This window comes from Dendrobium catenatum, unplaced genomic scaffold, assembly GCF_001605985.2.
Source record: "Dendrobium catenatum unplaced genomic scaffold, ASM160598v2 fragScaff_scaffold_218, whole genome shotgun sequence".
Classification (NCBI taxonomy): Eukaryota; Viridiplantae; Streptophyta; class Magnoliopsida; order Asparagales; family Orchidaceae; genus Dendrobium; species Dendrobium catenatum.
Window position 1 is genome coordinate 379,852 of NW_021318680.1, and position 15,331 is coordinate 395,182.

The following is a 15,331-nucleotide window of genomic DNA, read 5'->3' on the forward strand; positions in this document are numbered from 1 at the left end:
GGGATTTTTCTGAGAAAATCAGTGGCTGATTGTTAGATTGAAGGGGGCTGTTTTGCTGATTTTTGGAATTGAGATTCAAATTTTTAGTCTAACAAAAATCCGAGTATCGATAGCGGCCAAGAAAGTGGATGCGTTGGAGGAACGCCTCGAAAGAGAAATTGAACAAATGAAATCTGAAATTTCAGATCTATAAACTCAAGTTTCAGATTTAAAGAAAGACATTTCAGCCATCCAGGAGAAGATGGATGGGAATTTTTTCAGCTTGGGGGAGATGTTGAAGAAAGTGCTTGAGGGCCAAACTAAAATATCGCCGTTTGAGGGGAGGGAAGGCGCCAACAGCCAGGGAAGTGAGAAAAATCCTAAGCCAATCAGGCAAATGGAAGATTGGGAGGTTGAGACTCGAAAGGGAGAAGAGAAAATACTTTCTCTAAGCTACTCTAGGGAAGAGCCGGGTAGAGGGTATGCGGAGAGGCATGGGGGGGGGGGGGGTAGGGCAAGAACGAAGATGTGCTGATTTGGAGAGGAGAGGGGTGAGATTAGAAAGGGAAAGGGGTAATTATGACCAAAGGGGGGCTGAATTTGGAAGGGGAAGGGTTTGTTATGATTTAAGGGGTGCTAAATTTAAAAGGAGAATGTGAGAATTTGAAAGGGGAGGGGTTTGTTATGATTCAAGTGGTGCTGAATTTGAAAGGAGAATGTGCGAATTTGATGAAAGGCTTGAACATAGAATGGATGATTGGGACACTTGGGGGGAACCACTCCTTGGGGATGGCGAAATTATGAAGGGAACAAAGGGAATGGGGGCGATTTAAGGGTGAGGAAATTGAAGATATCTATTTTGAGAGAGAGGATGCACATGGGTAAATCTATAATGTGGAAATTTACTTTACTTTCAACAGGTTGACGGAGAAAGAGAAACTGACGGCAGCCAGGATGTGGTTGGAAGGGAAAGCTTTAGCATGGTACTAGTGGAGGGATACAAGGTGACCAATAAAAACCTGGAGGGAGTTTAAGGAGTGCCTGTTGGAACGATTCCAAACCAACACGAGAGGGGACTTCTATGAGCAGTTCTTCGCTTTGATGTTGGAGGGGATAGTGGTGTACTGTGAGCAATTTTTGTACCTTACCAGTCAACTGGGTTGGCTTCCAAAGATTGTATTGGAGGTGGACTTAATGAAGGGATTGAATTCAAAGATCGGCGTAGCGGTTAGAGTGATGAGGCCTCATTACTTGGGAGAGTCTATGGAGCTAACTCAGTTGGTGGAGGATTGGAGGCACCTGAAGAGAGGAACGGGGGACAACAGCTCAGAAGACTCGTACAGGATGACCACAACCTTTTTGGCACTCATGGAGCCAACACCAGATACTCTTAGGGAAACTTCAAAGGGGAAGACTTTAGGAGGAAGACCTAGGGATAACTTCACGAAGCTCACAGAAATAGAATTATAGGAGAAACGGGCGAAGGAGCTCTGTTTCATATGTGACGAGAAGTATACTATGGGGCACAGGTTTAAGGACCGAACTCTTCAGATTCTTACCGTTTCTGATGTCGAGGGAATGGAGGAAGGTGTTGTCTTTCTTCCTTGTGGAAAAGGTGGATCTTTGAGAGGGGAGTATTATTAGACTGGTCAATTGGACTGGTCCAGCCGGTGACCGGCTCAACGTAACGGAGGCGGAACTCTTCCGCCTCCTGTACGAGCCGCACAAGCCACAAGATCCAAAAAAGCTATTTAGGAAGGATTTTTGAGGGAGTTGGGAGCGAAATTTGAATGTAGGGACTGTTTAGAGGTTTCCTTTTTGATTGTATGCATTAAACAGTTTGTTTTGCTAGAATTAGGGCATCTTGAATTTGGCTGAATTTCGATGTCTCTGAGATTTTTCTTGGGCTCTAGCGGTGTCTAGAGATAGATCCTTCTTTAAAAAATCTATTTTAGTATCACAGTGGCATACTTAGGGTTTAAAGAAATTAATTTAAATTTTAATGAGACACATGATTTTCTGAAAAGTAAAGAATACTAATATTAATTGGATATAACATTTCATATATATATATCATTAAAAATAAACAAAATGATTTTCTCATAATTCTAATATGCGTCTTAATTGAATATAAGAAGTAATAAGAGTAATAAGATTACAATGTACTTTGACAAGTCAAACTTTTCATAGTTAGGTATGGTTTGTGTTTAATATGGGTTTGATGATTGTTCTTGATTTGTGTAGTATAGAAAGTAGAAAAGTAACATAATTACTTTGAAAATATTTATAGACTTATCTAAAAAATTTACAGTGAAAATTAATTTAAATTATTTATAAAAAAAAGTCCCTAAGCGAGGCCAGTGACTAAAATAGGAAGAGAAGACACATATTGCAATGTAAGAGTGATGATCGATCCAACGATTAAACCTTTAGTCTATTTGCTCAAAGATCTCTTCTAAGATTGTTTGACTTGTGGGTTCCGCAATCCTTCAGCACTCGCTCTCAAATTGAATGATATAAATTTATCATGCAAAGTTTGCTTACAAAATTTTTAAATGTATGATTGTAGATTCCTTTGATGATAATGTTTGTTAGTTGAATTTTTGTTGCCTACCTTTTTAAAAATTTTTTAATGAAATTTCTGTCCCTCTACACATGCTTGGAACACTTATATTGTACCGTATATGAGCAATAATGATGACAGATTTATTATCATAATATATCTTCATTGGTCATTCTCATTTGATTTTAAATCTTTCAAAATAATTTTGATCAACATAAATTTTTAATAAGACACAATGAAGAAAAAATGATTCATATAGCGACTCCACATAGTTGGATTAAGGCTTGTTATTGTTGTTGTTGTAGAAGCTTACAATTCCTTAGGCAATGACTCTAAATTCAGATTCACTGTTAGATTTCGAAACAATAACTTATTTCTTTACTCTCTATAATAGGAGATTTTGTCAAAAAATATATAGTATCCAGTCGTGAGTCTTTTATATACTAATAATCTTGTATAGTCTTACATCCATATACTTTTCAATATATAAGCATTCTACTTTATATAGAAGTTTTTTATCAGGTCTTGATTTAAAACATCTAAGGATTATATAAACTGCTTGAATATGGGACTCTTTGAGTTTTTGCATGAATTGACTAACGAGACTCATTATTGCAAATTTGATGTTTGGATAGTTGTGAGATAGATTATTTTTTAACCAATTTTTATATCAATCATTTTATTGTTTTTAGTAGGGATTTTATAAGATTTATTATCAATCGTTTTTATTTATTTTAGTAAATTCATATCTTATTTTGTTGAGAGGAATATTTCTTACTTTAATTGAGCAATTCTATTTTTAAGAAATATTTAAGTTTGCCAAACTATTTGATTTCAAATTCTTCAGCAAATTTTTTCCGTATAATAATTATATTGGTAATATATATGATGAGAATTAAGATTTTATCATCCTTGGAACTTTTTATGAAGATGATATGATCTTTGCTTTCTTAGTATCCAAGTTCATTCATGGCTTTGTGAATATGCCAAATCATGCTCTCAGAGATTATTTAAGTTCATATAGAGCCCTTTTTATTATGCATACTTTTTTTTTTTGTGAAAAACTATTAAATCCGAGTGGTGGATCCATATAGTATCTTTTTCAACATATCCATACAAAAAAGCATTCTTTACATCATATTATTGCATGTACCATTCATGATTGGTCATAAGAGAAATTATGTTGTGTATTGTATTCATTTTTCATGATATGAGCAAAAGTTACTTGGTAGATTGAATATATCATTTGGCTACCAATTTTGCTTTATATTGTTTTAGGCTTTCATCCGCTTTATATTTTATAGTAAAATTTTATATGCATCTCCATTACAATTATTCCAAAACATTCATGGTATCATTTTAATTCTTTTCTTCAAGTATCTCAAATAGAGTTTGTAATATTATAATGAAATTAGAGCTAATATTTGTAAGAAAAGTTTTATGGGTAGGATTTTTTTTTTGAAAAGATCCGTGCTGGGAGATTGAATATAGAGGAAAATATGTAATACTTAGTTGATCATTATTACTTGATAATGGTTTCAATCTTGGGCTTGTTGGAGATTTTAGTTGGACTTATTCCTTCTTATATAACCTCGAAGGGATATAATAACTAGATTTGTTGGAGTTTATGTTGTAGAAATATTAGCATGAAATATAGAGGTAACATCGAACTTATCTTCTAGTTGGGAGTTCTATCCATAAAGATGAGTTCAATTTAAAAACATATTTTTTCTCATTAATCATGGTGTATTTTGACGTAAATAATGTTTTAGTGGTACGATGATAATAGCTATATCCTCTTAGAGTAGAGGAATACTCGATAAAAACACATTTGACAGCTTTAGGAATAAGTTTACTTTTGTGTTGTTTGTGGATGAGGTTAATTATGGGGAAGAATTCAATTTGTTAATTTATATGACTTTTGAAGTTAATAACTTTTGATGTTGTTCGATTGCTTAGATATGGTGTAGTTAGGAATCCCCCCTAATATCTTTTTGACACTCAATTCTAATAGAGAAAAATTTAGGTAATTTTGAAAAGATGGAAATTTTTCATTTCTAACACTCTATTTTGTTGTTGAATATCAGGACATGAGAATTGATTGAGATGCACACGGATTGCCTTTGAAAATGATTTTTGCCCTTAAGGAAGTATGTAGTAGTAAGTTCTTTCACCTGAGGTTTGATGGTTGTCTGACAGATATTTGGAGACTAGAGTGTTAAGCATTTTCGTCATTCTTCCTTCTTCAGCTCATATAAGAGAAAAATAAAATAAAATAATTTAGTGATGGTAGATTTTTTTGCTTTGGATTTGAACACAAATTTATCATTATTGTGTTTTTCAATAAAGTTACACAATTTCTCTTACTATAAATTGCTTGAGAATTATCGTGTCATCATAACATGTCATTTTGAGATCTTGATGATAATCCAATTAAGCTAATAAACCTTTACAGCATTAAACTACTCATTAACAGGAAAATACTATTACTTGGTTTTTGAAATCTTAGTTTTACTCTCGTAGGTGGGAAAACATCCTTCATTTTTTTGTGTGTTTGTTAAAACAAGCATCATGATATTCCACTCATGTTCATAGAATTTGCTTTATCGTAAAATATAAATTTTAGATTTTTCAACTCTATAGGAGGATCCATAAGATGATGCATCTTTTCCTTGCATTCCAAAAATGTCTTCATAATTTATCATCATTTTAGATAATTTATCTAATTCAAGTGATACGAGGCTTGCATCCCCTGGAGTTCTCTTTTATTATGATTTTCATTGTTTATGATTGTCAACTCTTTGGAAGGGAAGTAAAAAGAAAAAGTAGCCATAATGAAGAGAAGAAAGAATTTTGATAATAAGAGAAAAAAAAAAAAACAAAGTTTGGAAGAAGAAAACCTAAATTGTGCTCTAATATCATATTGAAAAGTCGAGAAGTAAAAAAATTACTTTAAGTTTTATATTCAAAGTGTGATAGTATTTATACACTTCTCCAAAAGGCTTATAATGGAAATCAAAGATATTTATAAAAATATCTCAAAAATGGGCCAATAGCTAGAATAGGAAGAGGAGGCACACAGATTGCAATCTAAGGGTGATAGGAGGATTAATCCAACAGTTAAAATCTGTATTTGTGTGCTCAAAAATGCCTACTAACATTGTTGATTTTTGGGTTCCATGATCTTTCAATTCCAAGTAATGTCTAAGAACTGACATAATTTTTTTGACTACTTGACATTAAGACACCGATTCTCATATTAGAGATTGTGTTCTAGTTTCAAGTCTCCGAGTATCCAAGTGTCGTTGACAAATCTAACATGGGATGGCAAACTCCTGGAAGTATGTGTGATTTGTAGGCTGCATAATTTTTTTAGTTTCCTTCATAAGTAGCAAGATGACCTATAATTTGTGTAATTTTTTGTGGTAATCATTTCATTCAAACTAGCAAGGAGAATTACAGGTGTTCATAGCAACTTTTTTCTCTTTACAAATTAAACAGATGCAAGTACGCTATTGTTTTATCAGAATATTTTGTTTGGCAGTTGCGATTTGGAGACATAGAACTAGCAGGAATCAATTCCAAAAGTAATTATTGGCCTTCATCGGACTGACGTGGGTTTATGGCTTTTCTAAAGATCCTGCCATAAGTTTCTGCAACTAGGAAAGTTTCCAATATATTTTTCTTCAACGCAGATGGTTTATAAAGCTCATCTGAAAGGGGTTCAGGGAATTATTTTGTACTTGAAGGATTAAGGGCATATTTTGCACATTGTTATATGACATCATTCTTTTCAGTCTCTTATTTTCTACTCTTATGGATACGTGCTGATAATTTCACCTTATCAATATGAATACTTCCTTGGAGGACTTGTATTTGACAATTTACATTAATTGAATCACCATTTTGTACCATGAGTTTCGGAATTCATACATGACTTCTCTTATTGTTTATTCTAGTTTTTTAATTTAGTTATAGATGTTTGCGCCTATAAAATACAAGAATTAACTATTGTAGCGATACTCTTCTAATTTAAAACTAAAACTTCAACAGTTCATCTAAATCTGTCAGGAGTCTCATTTAGGATTTGCCCAGGCTAGACGATGTATGTCAGGACTGTTTTTTGTTTATTTATGTTCTCCACAGAATTGAAGATTTGAGCATTTTCTTGGGATTATTAGTTATTGCTTAATTCAAATTGTGTGATGTTTTAATTTTATGCCGTGCTGTTGTGCTCGTTCAAATTACCTGAACTTTTATTTTTATCTTATGATGGTTATGCTGTAGTGCCAATAGCTGTCATTGCTTCCTTTAAGAAGATTAAGGCATTGGTGCACAACAATATGCTGCTTTCCAATGCTCTGCGGACATCAGCAAAGCTCGTAAGTTCCCTTTGAGGTGCTGTCAGTGGAAGATTTTAGCTGTTTTTTTTTTTTAAGATTTTAGCTGTCATGTTTTACCAGCAAGACCTCTTGTACATAGAAATAGATGTCATGTTTTACCTGCAAGAGCTCTTCATGAACAATAGGCAGAACCATCAGTTTTACATGTGCATGATGCCTATTATTGATACTTGCTTATGCAATATTTCTTAATTTGGAGACATAAAAAACTTTAGGTTGTTAGTGATGACGGGAAAAAAGTCAGACGCCTCCATCCCTTCACTGAGGCAGATGTTGATGAATTGCAGGTGGGTGATTTTCAGCTTCTATCAAAGGAGTTTTTTTTTTGTTTGTTTCTTAATAATTGATTATATGAGAGTGCATCAGTTGCATCTTTTTCTCTCCTGCAGTCTCGCATTGTTGTGGCTGAGAATCTTCCCGAAGATCATTGTTACCAGAATCTTATGAAGATTTTCTCTGCAGTTGGAAGGTAGGTAGTTTTGCTGGTTCTATTACATCCTTAAATTTTTTGAAAATTAATGTAGTCAAACTGTTATAGTGTGAAGACAATACGAACATGCTATCCTCAAACTCCTAATGGCACTACTAATCCAACGAACAGATCATCTAAACTTGATATGCTTTTTTCCAAAAAGGTGAGTTTTATTTTCCTCTGTCGGTTGGTTTCTTTTTTCAAATGCATTTCTCAGGTAGGATGATCACAATTTATGAAGCATTATTATTGCAATTTCTTTAATGATTTTATTATACAATCTATTGGGCAGTCATACATCCTAGTGAAAAAGATGCGTTTAATTTTGTTTTGGAATCACGTTTTAACAATTTGAAAATTTTGCTAATATATTTGTTTGCACCTCGCAGCCAAAATCCAAGTCATTTTGTTAGGTAACTATGAATTTTTACTAAATGATCTTTTAAATCGATGTCCCAGATATATTTTATTGTCATAACAGTGCGTCTTAGTTCTTATTAAGTATATTAATTCAGGCAATTTTCATTCTTTTTAAGAGGTAAGTTATATAGATACGGTAGAAAACGTAATTCAATTTCCATCTAGAAATCATAAATGTAGTTGTATTATGTGATACTTTTTATTGTAAGAAAATGCTGTCCAAATAGTACTGTTTTGTTAGGTGCTGGTACACGATCTAATGCATTTATTTTATGGTGTTATTGCATAGTACGTGAGATAAATCATTTGCCTTCTAGCCAAATGGCGACATTCTAAGTTTCTAAAAAATAGGATGCAAACATCCTTTAGGCGCATACTATACCGCAGCTGGATTTTTCACGTGGTTTTATTATTCCGTCATTACAGGTCTTGTTGCTTATCGCATGAATTCAAGCTTGCTCATTCCATTAGAAATTATGGTGATAGGGTAGAAAGTACTTCTATCATCCACTGCGTGAGGAAGTGCTTGAACATGTATTCAATGAAAAAGTGAGTGAAGAAAAACTCATATTTGAATTAATTTTGCTAGGCATTTTTCATGTATTTTCATTGTTCAACGTTTTGCTGGCTTCAAAAAAAAAAACCGTTTTGCTGGCATGGTTTATTCGAGACTGGTAAATGTAGCCAGCAAGTTAGTTACTAAGGTAAGCAAGAACAGGCTATTGGATCACTGGAAATGATCATATTGAAAGCTTTTCCTAATCATGTGAAGGTTCAAACTTGGGAGCACTGGGTGTTTTGGTTTGGTCCGTCAGCTCCCTCCCAATGCCGGGCTTCCTGTTGCTATGCATTTACATTAGGATTGCTGAATACAATATGGTTGATTCATTTTCTTTGCTACTCTGATGATGACATTGAAATTTTATATGAGTTTTTCAATGTGCTTAGCTGATAATATTCCATGGAAATTCACGGGATAAAATAAGCGATGAAGGTAAAATGGGATTTTATTTAACATCCTACGAATATATGAATTTATTTCTATATCAGCTTAATCTTTAATATTAAAAATAGAAACACTCTAATATTTCTTCTCTTACTAATATGCTACCCATCAAATTTTTATCATCAAACTTTAACCTTAGTTAACTAACCCTAAACCTTAATTATAACTTGTGTTCGACAACATGTATGATCCAATTAATCCGGGCCAACCAATAGTTGAATTTGGTTAGAATTTTTTACACGAAAATATATATTAGAAACACTCTAATATATCTTTTTGTATAATTGTATAGTTGTAGCTAGTAGGTCATAGAGAGGAACTATCCCTTAAGAGGGGCTCATGGATGGAATTTGCCTGATAAGAGGTGCTATTTGCCTGGAACTCATATGGAACTCTCCCAAAGTGATCAATAGGCTCTATTTGCTCAGCTCTACTAAAGAGATCCCCTTCTATGGGGAAAATTGAGGATTCCTCATCAAGCTGGCAATCCGATACTCACCACATACCTGGATCACTAGTTGCTGGCTCCCCCTCAGGGCGACTTTAGGCACTCACTCTCTCCCAAAGCGATTGTCCTCACTAGGCTCAGCTATAGGAAAGCGCCTACTCACAGGACCTTTTGCCTACCTTGCCACGACCATGACTTGTAGCTCTCTATTTCCACAACATCTTAGCCGTCTATCCTCGGGCTACCCGAGAACCCTCACACAAGTCACCGGTAAAGTCAACAAGCACGCCAGCTTCAGGTCCCCTTTCATTTAATTATGCACCCACAGATTTGCCTAAGCACACTCTCCTTGACCTACTCGACACTACTAAACTTGCCTAGAATTAACTCGTGAAAGTCTTCCAACCTCGCTCTACTTTAGCCAGTTAGGAGGAGACGTGTGTCTACGGTAGTGTGTAACATTATATGGTTATACTACATAACATCGTAGTTTTCATTTTTTCTTCGTATAACATTTCCTGTAGCCATCATAACTTTATAAATAAGGGGTGAGACGAATAGTTTGGGGGGATCCTTTTGCATATTTTTACTGAGTGAATATTATGCTAGTTTGAGATTTATAGCTTATTGAGCATTTTGTATTATTTCCTCTATTCTCTCCACTTTACATGCTCTAGCTTACTAGCTAGGTTTGCCAATAAGTTCAGGTGTCATCCATGAACAAATTTGAATCTAATATACTCTCAGGTATGGTGAGCACGGATTAATGCCATTGACAAGAAAACATGCCCTACTCGACAAGCAAATGCAATAGGATTCTTCTATGATTCTATGAAAATGGAGAATACCGTTGTGACCTGTAGGAAATGGAGGAAATGATTATGAAAACAATCCAAGATGCCCTAGGTGGTGTCCAAGGGTGAGTTTGAGGCTACAACGCCTTTGAAGGTTCTTCAGATTTGGTAGATTGATGCATACAGCTAGAAGATTGAGCGCTAATCTCAACACTCATCCTTGATTACACAGGCTGACAAGTGATGAAGATTACAGTTTGCCGAACAAGCGAGTCAGAAGGAATGAGCCAGAACTTACCAATGCCTTCTCTATGGCGATCGACAAGGTCAGGTTGCCACCCAAGTTCAATGTGCCACACATGGATTCCTATCGGGTAAGACCAATCCAAATGATCATATGGCTACCTTTGAGTCAATGACTTCTTTGCTAGACATTGATAATGCCCTTAAGTATTTCCTCTATTTAAAACACTTAAGAAGTTGGTGCTCAGGTGGTTCACTCGCATGGCACTTCACTCCCATGTCATTAGGAGTGATTATCTCTCTCTCTGTCTCTCTCTCTCTCTCTCTTAAATTCAAAAATATGCTGTTTACTTAAGTTTGTCGGTGCTCAGAAGCTTCAGAATTGCTCGCAAGCTCTATTGAAGATGAGACAGGAATCAGGGGAGTTACTACGGAGCTTTATAGTAAATGTTCTAGAGAAAAATACTAGATGTGAAGGACATAGAGCCTACAGTCGCCTAGGCTGCATTGATCCAAGGATTGAGAAAGGATCCATTCAGATATGCACTTAGCTTATAGCATTTGAAGACGTTGCTGAGTTGTTGGAGGTGGCTAACAACATTGTAAAATCTAACGAATACAACAAAGTGGTTTAGTCCTTACCAACTCGCCCCGACGAATTTGCAGTCAGGAGAAAGTGATCTTTGAGACGAAGTCACTTAAATCAGCCAAGAAGGTACGACGCATCATTGGGCGAGTCGTCTGGCTCAATCATTTCATCTCTCACTCAATAAGTGGTACTTGCCATTCTTTAAACTCCTTAGAAGCACAAAACAATTCTTTTAGAGGAGGACTATGAAGCTGCATTTTAGCAACTGAAACTTCTCACCACCCTACTTCAAATCTTATGGCCAGGCAAAGACTTAGTGCTGTCCTAGGGGTAGGCGAGGATGTTTTCAACTTTGTGCTTGTTAGTGAAGATGGGAAGAGATAGTTGTCAATCTATTATGAGTAAAATCCTCATAGGAGCCGAGTAGTAATATATAATCATTACTGACTACCCGTTGAAAGATGCACTCACCAAACTTGATCACTTAGGATTATTACTTTTATGGTCAGTGAAACTGAGCATTTTTCAGGTATCTTAACTGCCTAGGATGGCCATCAAGGCCTAGGCAATCGCCGACTTCCTGGCTGACTTAGTGATCCAAATGACGTGTCGGAGATAGTGACTCCACAACAACAATGGACAATATATGTTGACGATGCCTCAGCAAATTAAGGAGTTGGCATGAGCATGATTCTGAGAATACCCACTGGAATCACCATTACCCAAGCAACCAACATAGAGTTCAAAGTCAAACAATTAAGTCTAGTATAAAGCCTTACTTGCTAGCCTGCAACTCACTACATGGCTTGGGGTAATTTAATTGATGGTATACTCAGACTTGCAATTGATGGTGAACCATATCAACGACAAGTACGAAGAAAGTGAGAAGTTACTCTAGAAATGCTTCTTCAAGGTGAAGGAAGAAATCAACTAACTAGAGTACTTCATGAAAACTTAGATTCCCAAAGAACAATCCAACTCATCGATCTCCTGTCTAAGCAGGGAAACCGAAATGGGTGACCAACATTGAATAAAATAAGGCCCATGATAGAAGAAGAGGAAATCATGTAGGTAGAGGCCAATCATCCGACAAGTTGGGTCAATCCAATCATGGAATATTAGTAGACCAGTGCAATGAGTGTAGTGGTTGGCGACAACGAAGATTCAAGATCAAAGATCCTAAATTCTTACTCATGGGGGGGGGTGGGGTGCGGGGGGAGTTATTTAGAAGATATGTGACTTTACTTAACCTAAGATGTGTCAAAGAGGACAAAATGGTTATACTCAGGGAAATCTACTTGGGCAAGTGTGAAAGCCATTCAGGAGGAAGAACACTTGCACACAAAATTTTGAGAAAAGGTTGCTTCTAGCTGACTCTGAGGAAGGATGCAAAAGAATTATCCAAAAGGTGCTGTCAGTGCCAACACTTTGCCCCCATGCAACTGTAAGCAAAAGGTGTTGTCATCGTCAACACTTTGTGAGGAGTATAGAGGTTGGTGACAATGAAAATTCATGATCAAAGATGCTAACTTCTTACTCATGTGGGGGCGAGTTATTTAGAAGATAGGTGACTTGACTTAACCTGAGATGTGTCAAAGAGGACAAAGAGATGATACTCAGGGAATTCTACTTAGGCAAATGTGAAAGCCATTCAGGAGGAAGGACACTTGCCCACAAAATTTTGAAGAAACGTTGCTTCTAGCTGACTTTGAGGAAGGATGCAGAAGAATTCTCCAAAAGGTGCTATCAATGCCAACAACTGTAGCCTTCTTAAAAGTTGTAGCCTATTAACAGCCCTTGGTCGTTTATAGTATGGGGAATGAATTTATTGGTATCATTCCCACCTTTCACAGGCAAAGGAAATTCATTATATTCATGGCATACTACTTCACCAAATGAATAGAAGCCAAGGCATTCACTAAGACAACCTCCACTATTATGAAAAATTTCATTTGGACTGATGTCATTTGCAAATATGGTGTGCCCTTCACCATCATCACTAACAATGGGCCGCAACTTGCTGACTAGACATTGAAGGATTTATGTTACTCACAAGACTCGCCTGAAGTTCCCCTTAGTCCATCAATTGCAAACCAATGGAAAAGTTAAAGTCACTAACATGCAAACCCTCAACCTTTTGAGAAAGAAGGTTGAAGGGGCAAAGGGCAATTGGGTGGAGCTTCTCCCTTAAATCTTGTGGGCACTATGGACGACGCATTCCTCGAGCATCTTGTAGACACCATTCTCGCTCTCTAATGACATCAAAGCATTATTTCCTGTTGAAATCAATCTGCATAGAAAACGAGTAATTTCCATAACCAATTTTGAAGAAGACAAACTCAACAAGTGGGAGGCTACCAATCTTGAAGGATTAATAATTGCATCCGACTTTTTGGGGGAACTTCGAGCATAAGCCGCCATTAAATAGGAAGAAATCAAGAAGAGAATGACAAAATGCCACAACTCGTATGTCAAGAAGGAAGCCTTCCAACCCGATGTCTTAGTCTTGAAAAAAGGTAGATTTTGCAGCTGGCAACTCCATCCTAGGCAAGTTGGCGACCTTGCAGGAAGGATTATACATCATCAAAACACAAATTGGCCCAGGTGCCTATCAGCTGCAAACTCACTCTAGAAAGGAGATTCCTATGACCTCCATCGTCGACAACTTATAGATCTTCTATCCGTAGGGAAAGTCCTCTCACTTGTATTTTTATTTTATTTATTTGAGATTCAATAAAATTTATTTATTTTTATTTTATTCATTGTATGAGTGAGTCCTATGTAATGATGCGATTAAAAAAACTTAAAAATTGATGTTTATAAAAAATAAATGCTTGGGGAACTCGCCCCAGTATGAAAACAATGCTCGGGAACTCACATTTCTCTGCGGTCAAAAGAAAGAATTCACCCATATAGGATAATCACCCAACGCTCGAGGAACTCGCTTGGGGAACTCACTTCGATGAGTTGATCGATAAAAAATTGAGCTAAGATTTAGCTCATTATGAGCTGGTTTTTAGTTCATTTATTGAACTAAGAGTTAGCTCATTATGAGCTATATTTTTAGATCATTTATTAATTTATTAGTAGCTCATTATTTTTGTCTCTTCTCCTTTCCCTTGTCTATTCGTTTCCCGTGGATGGCTCTTTGTTTTCCGTGCTTGGCTCCTTGGCTTCCTCGGTTGGCTGTTGGGTGGCCTTTCCCGTGCTTTAGTGCCTCGGTTCCGTGCGGGCCTCTTTGGTTTCCGCTGTTGCCTCGTCGGGTTCCTGGCTGGGCGGTTTCACGTGGCTGATGGGGGGTTTTTTCGTGGCTTTGGTGCTTTGTTCCTAGCATAGAATTATGTGACTTTTATTTGCTTAGAATGTGAAAGGTTTTTGGGGCTGTTTATATTCCCCTCTCATGCCTATATATATAGATGTTTTGGAATGTTTTAAGATAAGTTTATGATGTGATTTTTGGAAAGAAAACTGAGGGTTTTTGGAAAAGTTTGCGAGCTTTGTCCACCTTCTTCTTCTATCTCTTGGGGAGACTTGCGAGTTCTTTCCACCCTTCTTCTCGGCTTCTAACCTCTTTCGTCTCTCCGCAAGTTTACACCTCACCTATAACCTTCTTCTTTTGGAAAGCAAGTTTAGGGTGTCTTGTTTGAGTCAAGTTTGTAAGAGTCTTTGTTTGTAAGTCATTTTATTATATAAAGTTGTGGTTTATAGAATTTGTGTCTTTTTGAGTATTTTTATGTCTTTATTTTGTTCATAGAAAGAGTTTCTTTTGTGATCAAGAATTTGGGGCCCTCTCCCCAATTTTTGATTGCATCAGTGAAGCATTTGGGCTAGCTCCCAATAAACTAGAAACTAAAACTCACTAGCCTTAGAGGCTTGACTCCATAATAACGAAATGTGACCAATTGAGATGTGAACCAATCGAGTTCTCACCCAGGCTTAAGCTAAGAAGCAAATCCAACTACTCCCTATAGTAGTGTTGAGGCCCCCCAAGCACAAAGATTTGCATGCAAGCAAAAGCTCCCAAGAGAACAATTGTCGTTCAAGTGAGGTACATTCCTTATTACCCATCGAGTAGCTTTGGCAAATCACATTTAAATTCCTATCAACTTAATTTTGCGAGCTAGCTCAACTTAAACAAAAAAAGGAATAGAAATAGAAGAAGGCATAAAAGTTTATCACTTAGGATGCTGTTTTGTTGGAAGTAAAGTGAGTGTAAAGTCAAGTAAATGTAGGAGTTTTGACAAGTTTGGTGTTTGGTTGAATGAAAAATAAATACAAGGTAAAGTGAATACAGTGTATTCCATTCTAGTTCATTTTTGAGGTAAACTGTTCTCGCCCAGTTTTGAGCGAGAACCGTTTACACCACTCCAAAGCTTGCTTGACCATTGCCTCCACAGCTAGCCATTGCCAGCCG

The 15,331-nt window shown here is 36.4% G+C and overlaps 1 protein-coding gene across 1 annotated transcript in view; it reads left to right on the top strand.

Moving 5' to 3' along the window:
- Positions 1-15,331, top strand: part of LOC110095256 (la-related protein 6B) — a 47,464-nt gene that overhangs the window by 26,393 nt on the left and 5,740 nt on the right. Inside the window, exons 3-6 of the mRNA XM_020820709.2 lie at positions 6,830-6,924; positions 7,161-7,232; positions 7,335-7,414; positions 7,484-7,580. Coding sequence (XP_020676368.1) covers positions 6,830-6,924; positions 7,161-7,232; positions 7,335-7,414; positions 7,484-7,580 — 344 coding nt within the window. The remainder of the gene's footprint in view (positions 1-6,829; positions 6,925-7,160; positions 7,233-7,334; positions 7,415-7,483; positions 7,581-15,331) is intronic.